Source organism: Pyricularia pennisetigena, chromosome 3, assembly GCF_004337985.1.
Source record: "Pyricularia pennisetigena strain Br36 chromosome 3, whole genome shotgun sequence".
NCBI lineage: Eukaryota > Fungi > Ascomycota > Sordariomycetes > Magnaporthales > Pyriculariaceae > Pyricularia > Pyricularia pennisetigena.
The window spans coordinates 4,231,766-4,232,478 of record NC_043742.1 but is presented as its reverse complement, the minus strand read 5'-3'; the positions used below and the strand labels follow the sequence as shown (position 1 = coordinate 4,232,478).

Below are 713 nucleotides of genomic sequence, written 5' to 3'. Positions count from 1 at the left end.
CCATGCCCCCGTTGCCCATAAACAAAAGCAGGGATTATGAAGTGGCCGGGACGAAGTCACAACAGGAATGGAGCACTATTGGCTTAGGCCAATTTAACCTGACGTTGCATTGGAAGGGTTCGAACTTTCCCTCACACGCATGTAAATTTTCTGCTTCTTTTAGAGTAATAACCCGGTTTACTTGAGCAAAGTGGCCCTCCTTCTCTTTAATGTATGCCAGCTAATTACCAAATAACTAGCTGTTCTGTCACGTCGCGTGACATTTCTCTCTCTATTCTCGACAAGCTGCTCGTGCTTGCCCTTGGTCCGAGACGAAGCGCCATACAACTGCGGGCGCATTGTTGTTTGCTAAGAGATCCCGCAGTCTAAGATAACTTTACAACAGCCGATTAGAACAGCCCGTCTTTACAGCGGCTCTCCTCCCTAACGACATGGCCTCCGTCGCTGCTGGCGTTGCCAACGCCACTTCTGCTTTCGCCTCACCTCTCGCCAGCTTTGTGCCTAGCAATGTAGCTCTTCCACCCCAACTGGAATACGTCCTTGGCAACGTTATTGAGACGGTTTCCAATGCCGGGATCTGGACAATCTTGGGCACTGTTGTGCTCATGTTGGCCATCTATGACCAATGTGAGTCTGGCCAAAGCTGCTTGACAGTACTTCTATACACACTTTGATATGCCACCAGTATAGATAGAAGCTAATGTATACCGCAA

The 713-nt window shown here is 48.9% G+C and overlaps 1 protein-coding gene across 1 annotated transcript in view; it reads left to right on the top strand.

Annotated features, from left to right (window-relative positions):
* Positions 1-431: 431 nt before the first annotated feature.
* The window catches only part of PpBr36_02869 (uncharacterized protein), a gene marked incomplete at both ends in the record, with an annotated part of 3,451 nt that continues 3,169 nt past the window's right edge, over positions 432-713 (top strand). Inside the window, one exon of the mRNA XM_029890046.1 lies at positions 432-627. Coding sequence (XP_029752833.1) covers positions 432-627 — 196 coding nt within the window. The remainder of the gene's footprint in view (positions 628-713) is intronic.